Source organism: Rhipicephalus microplus, chromosome X, assembly GCF_043290135.1.
Source record: "Rhipicephalus microplus isolate Deutch F79 chromosome X, USDA_Rmic, whole genome shotgun sequence".
Lineage (NCBI taxonomy): Eukaryota > Metazoa > Arthropoda > Arachnida > Ixodida > Ixodidae > Rhipicephalus > Rhipicephalus microplus.
Window position 1 is genome coordinate 309,883,477 of NC_134710.1, and position 18,510 is coordinate 309,901,986.

Consider the following 18,510-nt stretch of genomic DNA (forward strand, 5'->3'; position numbering starts at 1 on the left):
TGTCTACCACATACATAATGGTTATAATTTCATGTAACTTACCATTTTATTTCTCGTCCTTTTCTAAAGTCTCCATTATGTTATGGTGGGTGCTTGCCAAAGTTAGTCCTTTTAGCAACAAAAATTAAGTCCTCACATGTGCTTTGAAGGTTTTTTTTTTGTTTTGTTGGATGATCTGCTCCCACAGCTGTGATGTATGTGATGAACACATGTAAACCTGTGGCCAGCTAAAAACAAATCTCAATGCCACTGACTTTTATGCCAATATATTGTGAAGAAGCACCTTGACACCTGTCACATACAGAACATACAATCGCACTGTATGTAGTTAGTCAGAACAAAGTATCCATAACAAAAATATGCTTGTGTTCGAATACACTTGATATGCCTAGAAATGAGAATATGTCATGGAAAAAAAGTGCGACTGGCAACAAAATGTACATCATGTTTACACAAAACCTCACAACAACATATATTGGAGAACTGCATGTAACACACCTATTTAAGCAACGTTCAGTGCACATACTGTGTAAAAAAAGATGTAGAGAATATTATGCTCGCTCACTCGATGTTATGCTTTAACTTCACGTATATAAAGGGAACAAACCCAGGCAAAAAAAAACACTAAAATTCAGGATACACTAGCTTCGTAACACAACCATACGGGTAGAATTACTCTAAATATGCATAAAAGTAGTATAGTAGTGTCAACACAATGGTGTTGTTCTAAATGTAAATAAAGAGCCCACTTTATAATAACGTGACAAGAAACAGAAGCTCAAAGTCAAAAGTTTTAAGTGAGTCACAATAGCGCAGCTACCGTAAAATCCCGAGCAAGCATCCCTTCTCGAGCAAGCGCCCCCAGCCATTCTTGGGGAGATTTGAAATATGCCCGCCCCCTTTCTTTTCTGCCATTTTCCCTGTTTTGTTCACGCATTGAGGGCAAATAAAGAGCGAATGCATTGTATTCAACGAAGCATTTAATTAAAAGCTTGGGGGTTCACTCTTTATTCTTAGTTGCTCTTCCGCCGCCACCATGAATTTTGATGCAAGACCGAGCTAGCCTCCCCACCCCCGAAATTCTTGTTGGATATTTTTTCACCATAGAAAGGGCACTTGCTCAGGATATTCTGGTAGGTGCACTTTATAATAGTTCGAGGGTTTTATTGAAATATGCCATATAAATTATGTTTAGCCAGAGCAAGGTGGGCGATAGATAATTGATTCCCCCGAGAAATGAAACGAATGAGTGAAAGCATTGTGTCTCCACGGATGAGTGAGTCAGGGGACCCAACTTTTAGGAGAAAGAGCTGCTGTTACATGTGGCTCATGTTGAAGTGTGCAATATATTTATGTGAATATATTTCAGTTGCAAAGAAAACTCCAGTTCAATTTCTCCTGTCAAGCAGCAGTGGCTGCATCCTAATGGGGCAGAATCTGGCGAGGCTCACGTTCCATATTGTAGGGACATCCTAGAGCTCTACAAATCATCAGAAGTATAATCCTTGTCCTTTAAACAGTTTCTTTATTGCACCTCGTGTTGTTGTGCTAATGTTATTGCCATCAGTTGCAGCAATATTCCTGTTATTCTTAAGGTCTTGGCACTTCAGTGGTTGTGGTCCTCAGCCATTGTTGTTGGTCATCACCATTATTGCTATACAGGACAATGGGTGTCTGAGAGGTTCAGGTTGCTGAGGTACTTCCCATAAATCCTGCCAACTAGGCCCCTTCGGTATATCCGATATTCATTCTAAAGATATATTCATTACATGCTAATGTAGATGAGAAAAAAGTCAATGTGCATTCTATCGTATAATTTTTTATATCCATTTTCACTTTATCAGTGACACAGTAGCATGATGTCTGAATATATATCCACGAGTCCATGCATATCAATGACCCCTGCCCTCTGTTGTACTTCTTGATAGAGTGTAATTGTATGAGTACTTGTTGCAGCCTCTTTGGCCAGTCCAGCGCTCCAGCATTTGGCCAGCCACAGGCTGCGAGGTAAATCATGGTCCTAAGTACTCGCAGGACATGCATGAATACTTAAGAATGCTAAATCAGATTAGAGACCTACATTGCGTTAAGCATGACTGCATGCATACATGCATGCCCATTCTTGTAAACCATGGAACATAAGTTCATGAGAGTAGTGATGGAAGTGCTGCTCCAGTTGCTCCAAACAGCTCCAAAAAATGAATGCTGCCCATGCTGCTCCAAAATTCAATATTGCTCCGAACTGCTCCAAACCTGCTCCGAAAGGACATTGGGAAACTAAAAACAATTAAGTTAAATCATGTGACTATGCGTGGATATGCTGTGATTTTTATTCAGAGTTTACTACTACGGCATCTTTCATGATCATATGGTGTTTTTGGGATGTTAAACCCCCACATATCAATCAATCATGACCTCTTCGCCTGAACAAAAGTTGAGAAATATTGCCTAGAACACATTCGATGATGTTATAAATAACTATAACTACATTAAATGGTCAATTAATGGAAGTAATTAACAGTGGCAAATGCCTATTATATGGAGTGGTTGTGATGTGGTGTTGAAAATGTAGTTATTCTAATTAACATGTTGGTAATATTTTTTGATACATGAAAGCGCAAGTAGTACTTTGAGAGAAATAATTTATTGCATTTGGAGTACACAGAGACATTTTTAATGCATGGGAGTGAGTTTCAGCTGGGAAACTTGCTCTTTAGGATCCCAGTGTTGGACACCAAGTTTTATTAAACTTTTATGCACATCAGCACGTATTTTGCTCCATGCTTTGCGTTAATTTCTAGAGATGAATATGTATGCTCTGCATTTTTTTCAATGCTTTCATTAAGCAACACTATCTCAGCTACAGCTCCCAGTGTAAAGTGCATCTGGGGCTTATCATTGCACCCTTTGCCAAATATGCATGACCCATAAGCTTTTGGAGCCCTCTGTACACAGAATGCACTCGCATTTTATGTTTAAAACACTGTTTTCTTTCAGCACATTTGGTCAGCAGTCGCAAGAACAGAAACAGCAAGGAAGTAGCTCCACTCTATTTGCCGTAGGTGGCTCTGGTTTCCTCTCTGGCCTTGGAACAAAGCCGGCAGCAGATGCTTCTAGCAAGAATGTGTTTGGTGGCCCATCATCCTTCACTTCTGCTGGCCAAACCGCAAGTATGTTGGCATTAAATATTTGCGAGACTTTGTCCTTTCGTGGATTTTATCCAGCATCCTTGCGTTAACTTCATGCAATTTTCAGCAAAAAAAAAAAAAAAGATTTAACTCATTCGACAGAGCTTAGATATTAACCACTTTCTAATTTGTTTGGGCTGACAAGTGCGTAGTTTTTCTCTCTCTCTCTCTTTTTACATGCAAGTGCTATGGGGGACCAGCGCAGGATAGGTGGTGCGCCGAAAAAGAGCACCTGGCGCAGAGTCGCGACACAACTCATGTGCTCGCGCTCAGATGACCGGCCGCTAATAGTCTGCTGCTACAGGTTTTGCCAATGCCTTTCTCTGGCTCTTGGGGAAGTCACTCTTGTAAAGGAGATGGGTTTGATCACGCAGCACAAGGTAGATCGTGATTGCGTCGATGAGAACCAGAAGACAGAGTGTACTGCATTCCCTTTAGTCGCCATTTTGAATTTGCGTGACCGAATATTTACATGCTAGTGCAGCTTCTGGTAAAGCGGAAAGATGTTCTGCCAATTACGCTTTTCCTCTTGCGAAGCGGTCCGAGATTAATGGGGCTCGTCGCTTTCTCTCACTCTATGAAACAGGCAGATTTCTCATCTATTTTGCCCCTTCCACCTGCTTGGAGTTCTAGTGTGACCGCAGTACATTTTTCTTTTCTCCTTTTTTTTTACTGCAAAACCTGTACATGTCTAGGAGAAACGAAAAACTGTTGAGCATCAGTGTCACGAGCGGTCTCCATTGGCTGTGTTATCAGTTACGTCGTTCTTAGAGTCGTACCCAAGCACATGCGTCATTGGCCACATTGTGAGTGACGTCGTTCATGCCGTCGCAGTTGTAAGGATGGTCGATTAAATTTTTTAATATATTAGGTTTTAATCAATAATTGATTTAGCATTTAATTGATTAATTGATCTCAGTGTGATGTCTTAATCAGTTAATTGACATTCTTTTTTTGGTGCTTTAAAAGCATTGTTTGTATAAGAATGGAAGCTCGAACGAGTTGGTGTGCATTCATCTTGGTTGAACAGCGCACAAGAGAGGAGGACTAAAAATAATGAACCTACTGGCCTCGAAGCTTGCCTGCTCTAGCGCATCTGTCAGTGCCTTGTTCTTGTTCCACCTTCTCTTGTGGCTCATACCCACTGTGTGGTATTGGCCAAGAATACAGTGGTCTTATAAAATTTTATGGAATTCCAGAGTAATGGAGATTATAGAATAAATGCATAAGAAATTTTAGAATGAAACTTTGATGCTCACTCAAATTTACAAATTATGTGCTGTGTTTCTTATTCTTCGTTGTCTCATGTGTACTGTATCTACCAAAATAAAAGCATTGTTTCTTCGATCTCAACCAAAGTATTCCTATCAGGCGCGCTACAGATCGCATGTGCATATGTCAGCCTTCTTGAAAATTTGTTCTTTCGGCCAGTGGATACAGGTGAATCATCGTCAATAGGTGATGTCACAGAATGAAGGATGTATGGCCATTATCTATGGATGATTCAGCAGCAGGTTGTATTTCCTCAAAGCCTGCTTAGCGCACCGAAATCAGAGGTGTTTTCGGCGACTACAGGGGTTGAAATTATTATTATTAATGTTGTTGTTGTTGATTCACATAGAGATACGCAAGAACAGAGAGAAAAGAGGAAGAGAAGACACACCGGAAACGTCCAGCTGGCCGAGCGTAAGGTCATCCCTAGAAAGGCAAATCAGAAGCGAAGAGAAGAGAAAGTAAATAAGATGCTCGCACTGCATGCATGTTTGCCCAGTGCTTGAATTTGGATGTATATCATACGCTGGAGCTCCTGCTTATAAGCTTCATTTTCTAGTAGTCCTCAAGAGACAAGCTTTGAGATTATGCTTAGCTCTTCTGCAATTTGAGGCAACCAATGTCTTGTAAATGAAAGCTAGGCTACCTTCACTTACTACCCTGCTTAGATTGTTAATACTAGTCATTTCTAAATCTGTATAAATCCCCCGTTAGGTGTTTAGAAACAGTTTTTATTGCCCATCCTGACTTGTTTTTTGAAGTATATTGACCAAAATTATATGCGCCTCAAATTTTAGTTATACAGAGCCCTCTTGATGAAATAAACATTCATATTAATGATCTGTGTATGATCAGTAATAGCAACAACTCTACCAAAATAGTGTTTGATGATGTTTTTCCGAACGATGCAAAACTAATGTTGCTCTGCTTATTTAGCCCTATATTCACGTTTCCCTTCAACATACGCCAATAAAGACAGTCATAATGACGGATGCTTCACAATGTGAAGAAAAGTGTGTAATTGGGATTTTTTAGTTGTTTGCCCTTTGCCTTTCAAACTTTGTGCCCATCTTTATAGCAGAATTTTTAGCAATAATTTTATCTTCGTGTAAACTTAGCAGCATCAATAAGCTCAGCTATAATTTTGAGGAATTTGCTATCTGTATGTTTGGCCCTCACTGCAAATGAGGATTTGGACATTTTGAGTGCTTTTGAATTATTGGTTCCACTGCACACTAATTTAATCAAGTTTCTTAGGGTTCCATATACTATATATTGTCGCGAGAGGAAACAATAGACAGGAACTCGAAGTGGACGATGGTTTACTAAGCCACAGCAGCTATTCACTTCTTCGCTGTCCTCTTCTACCACTAACACAGCATGGCATTACCCTCTCTCTAAAGGAAAAAAAAAAAAAAAAAAAGGAAGCCTCGCATGAATGCCGTGGCTCCAAAAAACAACAAAAGGTAGTAAAAATGTTTGTGTCCATTGAGAAGAAAAAAAGAGATGGGAAAAAAAGAAGCGAGAAAGAAGAGAAAGAAATGTACAACTGTCTTGAAGGCAAGTGCCTCATCACAAAGTTCTTGACTTGCAGTCAACGCGAATAGTAATGCTTCATCCTGGAGTCGTGAACCACATCCGAGTAACGTGGTCTACAAGAATGGTGCGATGTGTCTGCTGGGACAACTTCGTAGTTAACTTCCCCGAGGCGATGAAGAACTCGGTAGGGTTCGAAGTACCGACATAACAATTTTTCTGAGCATCCACGTTGACGTATAGGAGTCCAAACCCAGACAAGGTCACTGGGATTGTATATTACTGCTCTGTAGTAAATGTTGTACCGTCGAGCATCTTAATTTCGCTGCGATAAAATGCGAAAGCGTGCCAGCTGCCGGGCATCTTCAGCACGCTGAATGAATACATCTGCGTCCGGGGTAATCATGTCCGGCAGAGTTGGTTGCAGCATGGTGTCAAGGAATGTGGTGACGCAGCCGTAAACCACACGAAAAGGAGCAAAGCCAGTGGTTTCCTGCAGAGCCGTATTGTTAGCAAATGTTATATACGGGAGGATTTAGTCTCAATTCTTCTGATTCTTGGCGACATACATCGAAAGCATATCTGTAATCGTTTTGTTACGGCGTTCTGTTGACCCGTTAGTCTGCAAGTGGTACGCAGTTGCTGTTCGGTGCGTCGTGCCGCTCAGCAACAGGATCTCTCGGAGCAACTGTGCCGTAAAGGCAGTACCACGATCTGTGATGATGACAGCGGGAGTACCGTGGCGGAGAACGATATTCTTGATAAAAAAGTCAGCCACATGCAAGCAGTTGCTCGCTGGGTGGCTTGTGTTTCGCAGTATCTGGTCAAGTAGTCGGTGGCAACCACAATCCAGCGGTTACCAGCCGTAGACTTCGGAAATGGGCCGAGTAAATCTATCCCGACCTTTTCAAAAGGTGCGTGAGGGGGCCGCAAAGGCTGAAGCAGACTGGCTGGTTTGGTCGTTGGATTTTTGCGGCGCTGGCACGCTGTGCATGTTTTGACGTACTGCCGGACGGTTTTCGTAAGTTTCCGCCAGTAGTATTTTCCTTAAGCCACACCAGAGTATGGGCGAACCCAAGATGCCCTGACGATGGCTCGTCGTTACAAGCACGCAAAATATCATCGCAGAGAGCAGCAGGATTGATGAGGAGGTAAACAGTTTTCGTTGGATGAAAGTTGCGCTTGTAGAGGATGTCTTGGCGTAGACAGAAAGATGACAAATCACGTGCAAACTGACATGGGGGTTGTGGGCGATGTCCCTCAAGCTATTCGATCAGTGGTTGTAGTTCTGAGTCTTCGCGTTGCTGCTCAGCCACATTTAGTGATACGAGAATAGCAAGGCAGCTGAAGTCTTCATCCTTGTCTTCTGCAGCGATCTCGACGGGTGTGCGGGAAAGCAGCGTCGGTGTGTTTCTGGCCAGACTTGTGAACCATCGTTATATCGAATCTCTGTAACCGAAGGCTCCATCTTGCGAGACAGCCCAAAGGATCTTTCAGATTCGCTAGCCAGCAGAGAGAGTGGTGGTCACTGACGATTTGGAAAGGGCGTCCGTACAAGTAGGGCCTGAATTTCGTAATGGCCCATACAACCGCCAGACATTCTTTTTTAGTCGTTGAGTAGTTCTTCTCCGCAGATGACAACGTGCGGCTAGCGTAGGCGATGATGCGTTCCACGCCATCTTGATATTGCACGAGAATAGCTCCGAGGCCTAGGTTACTCACGTCAGTGCGGACTTCTGTGTCTGCTTCGGTGTCGAAGTGACCAAGGATCAGCAGTGTTTGTAGGCATTGTTGAAGGTTGTGGAAAGCGTTGGATTGTTTGGGACCCCAGACGAAGGCAATGTCGTCCTTGACGAGTTGTTGTAGAGGGTCGGCGATTTTCGAAAAATTCGGTACGAAGCGGCAGTAATAAGCACAAAGGCCTAGAAAGCGGCGTACATGATGCTTTGTTCTCGGTATCGGGAACAAAGCAACTGCCATAGCTTTCTCAGGGTCGGCGCGAACACCACAGCTGCTGTCAATGTGCCCAAGAAATTTGAGCTCCTCGTATCCAAAATAACACTTTTCCGGTTTCAGAGAGAGGCCAGCAGTGCGAATAGCCAAAAGAACCGCCTTAAGCCGCTCAATGTGCTGTTCAAAAGTCGTAGAAAAAACGACTATGTCATCTAAATACACTAAACAAGAGTGACACTTCAAGTCACATAAAACTGTGTCCATCATTCGTAAGAATGTGGCTGGAGTGGAGCACAGGCCAAAAGGGAGAACTTTAAATCCATTCAGGTGTAATAAACGCCGTTCTTTTTCTGTCCCGTTCATCTACTTCAATCTGCCAATATCCGCTACGAAGATCCATGGAAGCGAAGTAACGGGCGTGTCGCAGGCGATCCAAGGAGTCATCAATGCGAGGAAGAGGATATACGTCTTTTTTCGTTATCTTGTTCAGTTTGCGGTAGTCGACACAGAATCGTAGTGAGCCATCTTTCTTTTTAACCAGAACAACTGGTGACGCCCAAGGACTAGCCGATGGTTGAATTACGCCATCGTCGAGCATATGTTTCACTTGATGATGGATGGCATCCTGCTCCTTCTGCGACACGCGGTAAGCATGTTGGCGCACGGGTTGGACGTTGGGCTCAGTGATAATCCTGTGCTTCATTAGAGGGGTCTGCCAGACTTTCGACGTAGTGGCAAAACAGTCACTAAAGGATGAGAGTAGACTGAGGAGCCTTGCCCTCTTGGGTTCTTTTAACTGGCGATTGACGTTGAGGCGACTAGTCACGTCAGTATCGCAGCTTTTCTCAGTCGATATCATTGTAATCAAAGGGAAGGCCTCCAAATCATCCAATACTTCCAAGTAAGCTATGGTTGTGCATTTCGGAAAATGCCTGTATTCGCCACTGAAGTTCGTAACGAAAAGCATAGTCTGGCCATTTCGGAGTTGAAAGAGATTTTGAGCAATGGTGACTTCCCGATCAAGCATTAACGTATGGTTACTTTCGGCGATTCCCCTAATTGACTGCTCCAGTGGACACTCAACAAGCACGAAGATACTACTGCGAGGTGGCAACGTGAAGCAATCATCGACTACGTGTAAGGCGACGCCACAATGTCCATTCTCGATGTTGGAATCTGAAGAAACATGGTTAGCAAAACTGCGAACAAATCACGCAGATTAATTATCACTTCATACTTTCGCAGAAAATCCATGCCCAATATAACCGGCCGAGAACAATTGGGCAGTACAAGGAATGACGCTACAAAAGCAGACACACAAATATCAAGCCTGGCGGTGCACCTTCCTATAGGGCATGCGAGGTGTCTTCCAACAATGATTGAGCGCCGTCCCACGTTGTCAGCACCTTGTGTAGATGGGTGGCCAATGAAGCACTCATCACTGAGTGATCAGCTCCTGTGTCGACAAGCGCAGTCACCTGATAACAGTCAACGGAAACCGCAATGGCAGCGGACGTTCTGTTGGCGGTTTCAGAAACAGGTTTTAACGGTACGTCGTAAGGCAGCGGCGGAGGGTATTTGTAGGTTCGCATGACAGCGGCCTGACCTCCGGAGGTCGCCGTTTTCTGTTTCCCTGGCGTGGGCTCGCGCCACTGACACCAGGGGACCCAAAGGCGGGTCGGGCGGGGTGCGTTGATGCAGACGGACGGGGTGATGGTGACCGTGACTCTCGTCGCGGCGGGACAGGAGCGTGATGGCTACCTTGCAAGTAATCCACAATATCTTGTGGGCGCTCACCATAGCGTGGACAACGGGAATCTGGGTGGAATCCGCTTAGGCCTATTCATCGGTAGTAACAGTCGCGGTACATGTGTCCAACTTCGCCACAATGGTAGCATAAAGGACGATTGTCGAGTGCACGCGAGACGGTGGACTTCCGCAGGCCAGGACGAAAATCGGCCTGAGAAGGTAGGCAATAGGGTGTACTTGGAAAGCGTCTGGGGGTCCCAGCAGGTGGATGAACGAAATGTGCCGTCGACGGCGTAGAGACGCGTAGGGCATCCGCGTAGGAAAGCATGGGAGGTTCGACTTGTGATGGTGGTGAGAAATGAACGACCTGCCTGATGTCGTTACGAACGACATTCTTAAGAGAAGCGCTACTGGGAGGGGACCCTGCACGAGATATCCGAAGTTCTTCGCATACAACCTGCCGTATGAGTTCTGTGAGGACCTCCCTGTTATCACCTACTGGTACAAGCGATCACGCAGCGAACATGGCTGTCTGATGCTCATACTGCGACAATCGCTGCCGAAGCATGCGCTCTATAATTGTGGCCTCGCGTATGAACTCGGAGATAGTCGTAGGAGGGTTGTGCACAAGGCCTGCGAAAAGTTGCTCTTTTACGCCTCGCATTAGCAGGCGCACCTTCTTGTCTTCTGGCATGTGGGGGTCAGCATGTTGAAACAATCGCGACATCTCTTTGACAAACATGGCGACGCTCTCGTTCGGCATTTGAAACTGCGAAGAAAGCGCCTGCACCGCTCTCTCTTTTCGTTCGTGGTTACTAAACGCCTCGCGAAGCTGCCGATGGAATTCCTGTCAACTTGTGAATGAAGTTTCGTGGTTCTCGTACCACACTCTTGGCGTGTCTTAGAGGGTGATATACACGTTTTTCAACTTACGGCGATTGTCCCAGTCGTTGATGGTAGCGACCCGGTCGAAATGGTTAAGCCAGTCTTCGACATCCTCACCTGCATCGCCATGGAATGGGTTGGGTGTGCGAGGCGTGTTGATGACAGAGGGTACGCTAGCGAATGGGTCGCGCTCGGTTTGGGTGGCGGACGTGGCAAACAGTGTCCTCCCGGCACTTGCCAAGGGGCCGTACTGTGGTGGTAGTTCTTCAAGGCGGCGGCTGCTTTGATGGATATCAGCAGACCCTGGTGCACTGGCGGTGGTTGCTTCTGGTTCAGGACCAGCAGGCATAAGACGATGCAGTACAGTATCCAGCACGTCCACCAGTCTGTCGTGAGAGGAAACGATCGACACGAACTCGAAGTGGACGACTGTTTACCAAGCCACAGCAGTCATTCACTTCTTCGCTCTCCTCTTCTACCACTAACACAGCGTGGCAATATACCGTATTTACTCGCATAATAGGCACACTTTTTTTTCAGAAAATCCGGCTCGAAGTTAGGGGTGCGCCAATTACGCGGGGTAAAATTTTCAAAAATTTTTTCAACTCAGTTCTCGCGCTTTAAATCTGCACACTTGTCAAGTAAAAGGCGACTTTATCATTTACCAATTAATTCAGCATAAAATAAACATACCTACGTACCTTTTAATGAACAAGCGAGAGTCGTCAACTGCACACACACACGTAAAATTTATTTACACAAAAGTCGTAGCTGTTTACACAAAAGTCGCAACGCCGAAATGCCCGCTTGCAGCCCGGTTGCCGTGCTCCAGCGCGTACTGCGCTGCCTTCAGTTTAAACCCAGCCGTGTAGCTCGCGTACTTCCCCATGGTGGAACCAAAGTTCAATACACGACCACAACATACGCACACCGCTTGCAGAATGGCGTTTCTTTTTCTCTGATGGTGGTGATGGCGATCGAGCCCCCGGCGTTGTACACGTGACCTCCAAAAAGCGCGGCGATTTGGGGGGTATCAGTAATTGATGGAACAGCCGTTTTTTTTTTTTTCGCTCATGGACGCTTTTTTTTCTTTCAAGTTTTATTTCGACAAACACGTTGGTTAGGTCGTTGCACTTCGAATTTTTTTTATTTGCTCGTCGATTTGCCTTCTTTTTTTCTTCAGGGTACGGGGACCGCGTTCCAACTGTACCGCTGGGGGGTAGAATCGTTTCTAATCACGGCCAAGTTCGGGGTGCGCCTATTATGCGCGGAATTAAAAAAAATCGAATTTTCCGCGACCAAACTAGGGGTGCACCTATTATGCGAGTGAATACGGTATATATATATATATATATATATATATATATATATATATATATATTGTTACAGGAAGTATTTATTATGGGGATCGTGTTAACACTGAACACAGCTCACGGGAATGCTGGAATACATTGCAGCTTGACAACGTCACATTGCTCTGCTCGGCAAAGCACTGTGCCGGTAGCTGTTATGGTTAGAAGGGAATTTCAATTTTGCAGGGCTTCAGGCGAGAAACATGTACCATGTCAGTTCAAGATGTAGCATTCGATGAGTACGTAGTCAGGGAAAATCTCATAGAAAACAGGTGTCACCTGGCACAGAACTCGGTAGGGCCGACGTATCCCAATAAAAGTTTCTTGCAGAGGCCGAGATGCGAGCCACAATAGCACGAGTGAGCACGGAGGACAATCGGCAGCCCGGTGTTGACTGTCATGGAGCGACTTTTGCGCAATCTGGGACTATGAAAACCGAGGCTGGGCTATTGTACGTGCGATGAGAGCATGGGTGACTACATCTTGAGCGTACGTAGTTGTGCATGGAGGGTCAGACGAAATCAGGGTGTCGAAAGGTATTAAGTGATGACAGCCAAAGAGAAAATAAAATGCGGGGAAGTCAGTAGTTTAATGATGTAACAGTTCGTAGGCAACGGTGATGAATGGGAGGGCGATTTTTCAATTGGTTTGGTCGACAAAAGGTACATGAAAAGCATGTTTGTTAGTGTGTGTTTGAGGAGCTCGGTCAGTCCATTAGTGTGAGCATGGTACGAAGTTATGAACCACTGCCGAGACTGCGGCTGCGCGCCTTTCTTTGAGCGTTGCGAGGTATTAGGCAAGCACCACTCGCAGGCCACACGAGAGATAATTGAAGCCAATCACATAAGTAAGTTTAACGGTACATGTTTAAGTTTCCCATCAGTTGCGCTATTGCAAAAAGAGATTGTGTATCACGATCATTTTTAAGCTGTGTATTTGTTTCCAGATCAATTAAGAAAAGACAAGAGTTTTGCTGATATAGTGGTTGTTAACTGCACCCTTCTACGCATGTCCATACTCTTTTTTCATCTATATATATACACACCATTACACTATCAAAACATTGTGGAAAGTCAACGCTCTCTTCTATCCTTGTTTGTTGCTTCCATAGTTATGCTGTAACTACTTATAGGCTGCGCTGTTCGTATATTTAGTGATGGTAAGAAGTCGTAAAGTTCTGTCGAGTAGCACAAGATTGAAGGTATTGTCAACCACACAAGAGAGGAAGCAGTGACCATGGTCCGCGAGTAAGTGAGAAGGAACGCTATGCTAAAGAATGATGTCGTATAGAAGGAAATCTGCAATGTCCATCGCCAGAGCAGTGTAGCAAGCTGGAGCGTGCTAGTTCAAACCAGCCTCTCTGCCTTCTAATATATTTTCGCCTTTTCATCCGTTGGTGACCCATAATCTCTCCTTTGCTAAAGAATAAGACATAACGACAGCAGAAACCACTCAAGGAGTAAACAGCGCATGTTACGATGTGGAATTTCTCGGACTACTGCATATTGCCCCCCAAATATAATAATAAAACATGAGAGCTTAATAAGATTTTCATGTGAGGTTTTATATCCCAAAACCACGGTATGATTGTCAGGGTCGCCGAAGTGCAAGGATCCCATGTTTCGACCATCTGGTGCTTTTGAATGAGCATTTACAGCACACAGTACGCGGGCCCCTAACCTTTCGCCTCCATAGAAATGCGACCGCCGCGTCCGGTTTCGAACCACACGACCAGGGGCGTAGCCAAGGTAAGGGGTTGGGGGGGTTCAAACCCCACCCAAAATTTTTTTCATTTTGCTAGCGCATACTACACGTGCACGTACAAACGCAAGCACGATGAAACAATCTGCAGCTGAGCGCTGTAACCGCTGATTCATCATGGCGGACCTGAGAGTTAAATAAAATACCTAAAGAGATTCCATAGACACAGTAGGCAAGGAAACTCGCTTGTTTATCAAAGGCGACAAGAACTCAGTTTACGATGAAACAGTGCGAAGCCGAAAACGAACACAAATAAAATAACCAATTAGACGATGCATTCGCATGTCTGCAATGTACTGAAAACAACGAACGTCTCTGTTGAACATTGACGCATTGCATTGCTGCTTTCATTCGATGAAGTGAATGCCCGTGCATTCTCCTGCCCACACTAAAAGTCTCGGGAGGAGGCTCGGAGGTGCACGCCAAACGCGACCGAAACCAGGTCAAGTTCATTTTTGTCTCTATGAGGTAGGACCGCTGGTGGCTTTGGGCTCATTCAACTAGTTTAGAAATATGCGCTGTAGTCGATAAGATTCGGTGTGCTCGATTTCTGCATCTGGGCATCGCTTGCCTCGCGCTCATGCGAATCGGTGAAGGGGCCGTGCTGGAGGTGAGGGTGGCGGTCTGCAATCATTTATTAATCGGAAAGTCTAATCTATTATTTGTGGTTTCTTCATTGATTAATCGTTTATCTATTTTGATATTTCTACTCGCCCAAAGTGCCGTGTGCGCGTGCATCAGTTTCTACTAAGAGCTTCCACATGGGTAAGCCACAGACAACTCTAGAATAGCGCTAACAGTGTAAACGTTAAAGCTCGCATTCGCCGGGCCGATGGTACAGTCCAGGCACAAAAACAAGCCTGGGAGGCTGACTGTCGGCAGCAACTGCATACCGATCATCTGGCGGCCATCCAAGCGGCGCTAAATCGCGAACGGAAATGCAAGCGCCGCCCCGCCACGGTGGTCTAGTGGCTAAGGTACTCGGCTGCTGACCCGCAGATTATGGGATCGAATCCCGACTGCAGTGGCTGAATTTTCGATGGAGACGAGAATGCTGTAGACCTGTGTGCTCAGATTTGGGTGCACGTCAAAGAACCACAAATGGTCAAAATTTCCGGAGCCCTCTACTGCAGCATCTCATAATCATATGGTGGTTTTGGGACGTTAATCCCTCCCCAAAAAATAGTTGAAATGCAAGCGCTGGTAGCGGGCGGATCCTGCAAACCACGCCGCCGAATTAGTTCGCGATGTTAAAGCTTGTGTAGCGGGCACGGCAGCGTCAATGTGATGATTGCGGGAGCGCGTTCGCTGGGAGTTTGTCCAGTGGCACTTTGGCTTCGGCTTCGATGCCTGTTACCGCCTGTGGTTCGAGAACAGCCACTGTGATTAACATATTGCGAAACGAATTTAACCGCTCGTTACACTCCTCCATGACCGTGATGACGCGAGGAACAATGTGCGGCATGTGAAATAAACATTGTGGTTAACTCATGCCAAACATGTATCTTACCACAATAAAAGCACCTACATGTAACCAATAATTGTGAAAGGCTTCAGTGCAGCGTCGCGTTGAACCCACTGCTAAACACCGGGGCCGCACGTTTCTGGTTTCGTTGGTTAACCATTTGTACGGAATGCTCCGGCGGTGGTGTTTTTTGTTTCTTGCCCGCTTTCATTTCTTTGTCTCATAATTACCATATCTCGTTGTCCACATATGATTGTGGAGTAGAATTTCACTGATATTACGGTACTAATGTTAAATAACGTGTCATGATTCTGATTTGGCAGTGCTGAGCTTCTGCTCGGGCTGGGGTTTACAGCTTAGAAACTTCCAGCACTGGTGTTGTCTATTGTCCAGAGAAATAACCGCGTGTGCCCTGCTGAGCTGAAAGGGCAGTGCACCCGTCGCAGCTATAACACGAGAACGCGTGGATCAGGTTGGCCATTGCTGTACAGTAAAAACTAGAAAAGCAGTGTGTTGACTAATTGGTCGCATTTGCCGTGAGGGCGAATCGATTAGTGCGACAACAACAGTTTGGAATTTTATATGATGAAAGGCTAGCTGCTTACTTCTTTACCATGCGACCTGGCGTAACCGAAAAAGCAAAACGTTGGCGTAAGGAAATGCGATCGTTTCAGCGAGCGAAATGACCTTCGTGCTGTCTGTGGTTTCAACGCAAACTGTGGGAGCACAGCAGTACAAAGGTATGAACCCTTCGCTGATCCCTGTCAAAATAGCGCGCGCGAACTGAGCTCGGCTGCGGTCCCTCCCCCTTCTTCGGGACTCCTATGGGCCTTTCATGTGTAGGAAGCCGGCGTTTGTGGTGTCTTGACTTGACCAACAAACTGAACTCTGTTATTCTCTAAGACCGCTTGATAGACTCGAGGTGGATGGCCGTGGATGTAATGACGAATCGCTCGCTTGTAGTACTTTATTACATTGCTAAATTGGTTACCCACAAAAATAATTTATGTTACATTGTTCACTATAGATCGACAAACAGTAAGCTAATTTCTTCCAGGTTGGCGTCTATGTGCCGTATTTACGTGCATAGTTTGCACCCTCGCATAGTTTATATGCACTCTTAATATTTTGCCAGCTTTTGAAAAAAAAATATATATATATTTGCTCGCATATTTCGCGCTCCCTGACACGGCCGAGCCAGCTCGCCGGTACGCGCACCTTTGGACATTTCGATGCTTCGGCCGGGTTTGTGCCTCCCCGAGCGCACCAGCGCAGTCAAACAGGCTGCTAGTGCGAAGTCGTTTCTTCCTAGGACTTCCCCCGAACTAGAGTCTCTAGAATATCGCATCTGAAAACAAACCTATTGACGGGTCGCGGAAACTGCTGGAGCGTTTGCCTCTTCCTATCTCTACCACCGCTATAATGGCGAAAATGCACGCTCGCGTAATGGCAAGGACAACTTTCTCCATCGGAGGCGTGCGAGGACTTGTAGCGCCAACTAGCGTTACTTTACCTTTAGGTACAGTGTCAATTTTTATGAAAGGGAACACGGCGACGCATGGATGGATGGATTGATGTGGCTGTACCCTTTAGATCGGGCGGGGGCTAATGTCACCTAGCCGTAACACTTAGTAAACCAGCAACTAGATTTGGCTTTTTTTTTCCTTTAAATAGTGAAGTATAGGACTGGTACTTTGCAGTGAATGGTTTAATTTTCACTCGTGCCTTGACTTTAGTCACCAATCAGATGACCTTCTTCTAGTTAACTCTACCCGCTTAAAGTCTATTTTTCCCTCCCTGTCTCTAAGCCCCAGTGCTTTGAAAAGCTCTGCGCCATCATCCTGAACTATAAGGTGAAGCCCTTTACAGAACATTATCAAGTGTTCGGCAGTTTCCTCCTCCTCTCTGCATGCACTGTATTCCGTGTCTACCCCTTCGTATTTGGCCCGATATGTCTTGGTTCCCAATACTCCTGTCCTGGCCTCAAACAGTAGATAAATACCCCGAGTATTATCATAGATCCTTTCCTTGGCTATTTCCTGCTTAAAAGTTCGATAGATCTCTCGTGCGGACTTCTTAATCATGCCAATTCTCCACATGTCAGTCTCCGTTTCCTTCACCTTCTTCTTAACCGATAGTTCTTTTTGGTTTGGCCCCCTGCTGTTTTCTAAATATTTACCCGTCAATTTTCTGGTTCGCTTCCTCTATTTTGTATCAACATTCTTCATGTACAAGTAGCTGAATACCTTCCTAGCCCAATGCTCCTCCCCCACTTCTCTCAATCGCTTCTCAATTTTTATCTTGCTGCTAGCTTCCCTGCCCTCAAATGATGTCCATTCCAGATCACCTTGTACTCCCTCATTTGGTGTATTCCCGTGAGCTCCTAAAGCAAGCCTACCTATTCCATGTTGCTTAATTTCTAATCTTGCTTGAACTTCTGATCTCATGCACAAGGCCGCATTGCCGAACGTCAGACCAGGAACCATGACCCCTTTCCATATTCCTACACAAAATCATACCTATTGTAATTCCACAGTGCCCTATTTTTCAGCACTGCTGCATACCTGTTACCTTTAGTTGTTACGTATATTTTGTGTTCGTGTTCCCTTAGGTACTTGGTCCCATTTCTTATCTATACGCCTAGATATTTGTATTTATCCGTTATCTATAGCGTGACCTCCTGTATCCTAAGCTCACTACCTTCATTATCATTAAAAATCATGACTGCTGGGTTTTCCTTACTGAATCTGAAATCTAACCTATCTCCCTCATTATCGCAGATGTCCATCAATCTTTGCAAATATTCCTTGTTTTCGGCCATTAGCACTATATCATCTGCGCACATTAATGCTGGCAGTGCCTGTTCAATGAGTTTTCCTTGTTTGACGAAAGAGGGGTTGAAGCCAAGTCCACATCCCCCTAATTTGGCCTCTAATCCTTGTCGGTACATCATGAATAACAAGGGTGACAGGGGACACCCCTGCCTAAGCCCCCGTTTTACCTCTGTGGGCTTGGATACCTGTTTTTCTCACTTTATAACTACCTTGTTACTTTTATAGATATGCTTTAAAAGATTAGTGACTCCACCTTCCACACCTAGTGTGTCCAGTATTCCCCACAAGTCCTCTTGAACCAGGCTTATCGTACGCTCCGTTGATATCCAAAAATGCTGGCCACAGGGGCCTGTGTTTCTTTCCTGCTATTTCGATGCACTGCGTCAGTGAGAACAAATTGTCTTCTAACCTCCTGTTTCCGAAACCCATTCTGTAGTTCCCCCAGCACCCCCTCATCCTCTGTCCATGCCTGCAGTCTTTCCTTTATAATCTGCATCGCCAGCCTGTAGACCACT

General features: G+C 45.2%; 1 protein-coding gene across 6 annotated transcripts in view; it reads left to right on the plus strand.

Annotated features, from left to right (window-relative positions):
* Positions 1 to 18,510, plus strand: part of Nup214 (nuclear pore complex protein Nup214) — a 280,169-nt gene that overhangs the window by 200,860 nt on the left and 60,799 nt on the right. For 4 of the 6 annotated variants that reach the window (XM_037413729.2, XM_037413730.2, XM_075879492.1 and 1 more), the window contains 2 exons: positions 1,957 to 2,007; positions 2,998 to 3,170. In XM_037413729.2, coding sequence (XP_037269626.2) covers positions 1,957 to 2,007; positions 2,998 to 3,170 — 224 coding nt within the window. Of the gene's footprint in view, positions 1 to 1,956; positions 2,008 to 2,997; positions 3,171 to 4,809; positions 5,301 to 18,510 lie in introns of those variants that run through there. The other 2 variants (XM_075879493.1, XM_037413731.2) reach the window with 2 other exon arrangements.